Source organism: Nematolebias whitei, chromosome 1 (assembly GCF_014905685.2).
Source record: "Nematolebias whitei isolate Nwh7 chromosome 1, NemWhi1, whole genome shotgun sequence".
Taxonomy (NCBI): Eukaryota; Metazoa; Chordata; class Actinopteri; order Cyprinodontiformes; family Rivulidae; genus Nematolebias; species Nematolebias whitei.
This window is the reverse complement of record NC_056498.1, coordinates 41959398-41960643: the sequence shown is the minus strand read 5'-3', so window position 1 is coordinate 41960643 and position 1246 is coordinate 41959398. Positions and strand designations below refer to the sequence as shown.

Here is a 1246-nt window from a genome sequence, read left to right as displayed (position 1 = left end):
ACACACACACACACGCCTCCACACAGACACACACACACGCCTCCACACAGAGACACACACACACACGCCTCCACACAGACACACAGAGGGTGTTCAGAGGACAGGGTGGGACAGTCTGACTAAATTGAGACAAAGAAGCAACCTTTGAGACCTTTGTGTGTCTCTGTGTGTCCTGATGAAACAAGACTCTTGCAGTTGCTTAAACATACTTTTGTCTCTGTCCGTCTGTCTCTGTCCATCTATCTCTGTGTCCATCTGTCTCCCTGCCTGTGTGTCTGTCAGCAGGAAGCGGCGGCGGCGTGGCGGCAGCGATAAGACAGGACACTACCAGATGGGACAGAGTGAGTCTCTCAGCCAATCACAGCCAGTCTTACAGACCGGCCAATGAGAGGGCAGGATGTTGGTTTGGATTGTTCTGATGATGATGATGTCCTGTTGTCATAGCGATGAAGGTCTACATCGACCCGTTCACCTACGAGGACCCCAACGAGGCTGTCAGAGAGTTCACCAAGGAGATCGACGCCGCCTTTGTTAAGATTGAGGAAGTTATCGGAGCAGGTAAAAACATCTGTCCCCCTGTTCAACATCTGTCCAACGTATGTCTCCTTGTCCAAGATCGGACCCCTGTTCAACATCGGCCCATCTGTCTCATCTGTTCACAAGTAGAATTTTTTGTTAACCTCTGTCTCACTTCCTGTATCATATTTCTCATTTCCTGTAACATCTGTCTCACTTCCTGTAACATCTGTCTCACTTCCTGTATCATATTTCTCACTTCTTGTAACATCTGTCTCACTTGGGCGGCTGTGGCTCAGTGGTTAGAGCAGTCGTCCTCCAATGCGAGAGTTGGGGGTTCGAATCCACCAGCAGTCACATGCTGAAGTGTCTCAGGACAAGACGCTGAACCCCTCACAGCCTCTGATGTGTGTCCATCAGTGTCTGAATGTGATAAATCTCTGATCAGTCTCTTTAGAATGATTTGTTCAATTATCTTTGTAGAGATCTAGTATAGAGCTGTATGAATGGGTAAATGAGGCACAGATTGTTGTAAAGAGCTTTGAGTGTCTTGAAATAAGATAGAAAGGTGCTGTATAAGTACAGTCCATTTACCATTTACTTCCTGTAACATCTGTCTCACTTCCTGTATCATATTTCTCACTTCCTGTAACATCTGTCTCACTTCCTGTAACATCTGTCTAACTTCCTGTATCATATTTCTCACTTCCTGTAACATCTGTCTCACTTC

The 1246-nt window shown here is 46.5% G+C and overlaps 1 protein-coding gene across 1 annotated transcript in view; it reads left to right on the top strand.

The window, feature by feature from the left end:
• The window catches only part of LOC119416118 (ephrin type-B receptor 4b), a gene marked incomplete in the record, with an annotated part of 11492 nt that overhangs the window by 3460 nt on the left and 6786 nt on the right, over positions 1-1246 (top strand). Inside the window, 1 exon segment of the mRNA XM_037683342.1 lies at positions 445-558. Coding sequence (XP_037539270.1) covers positions 445-558 — 114 coding nt within the window.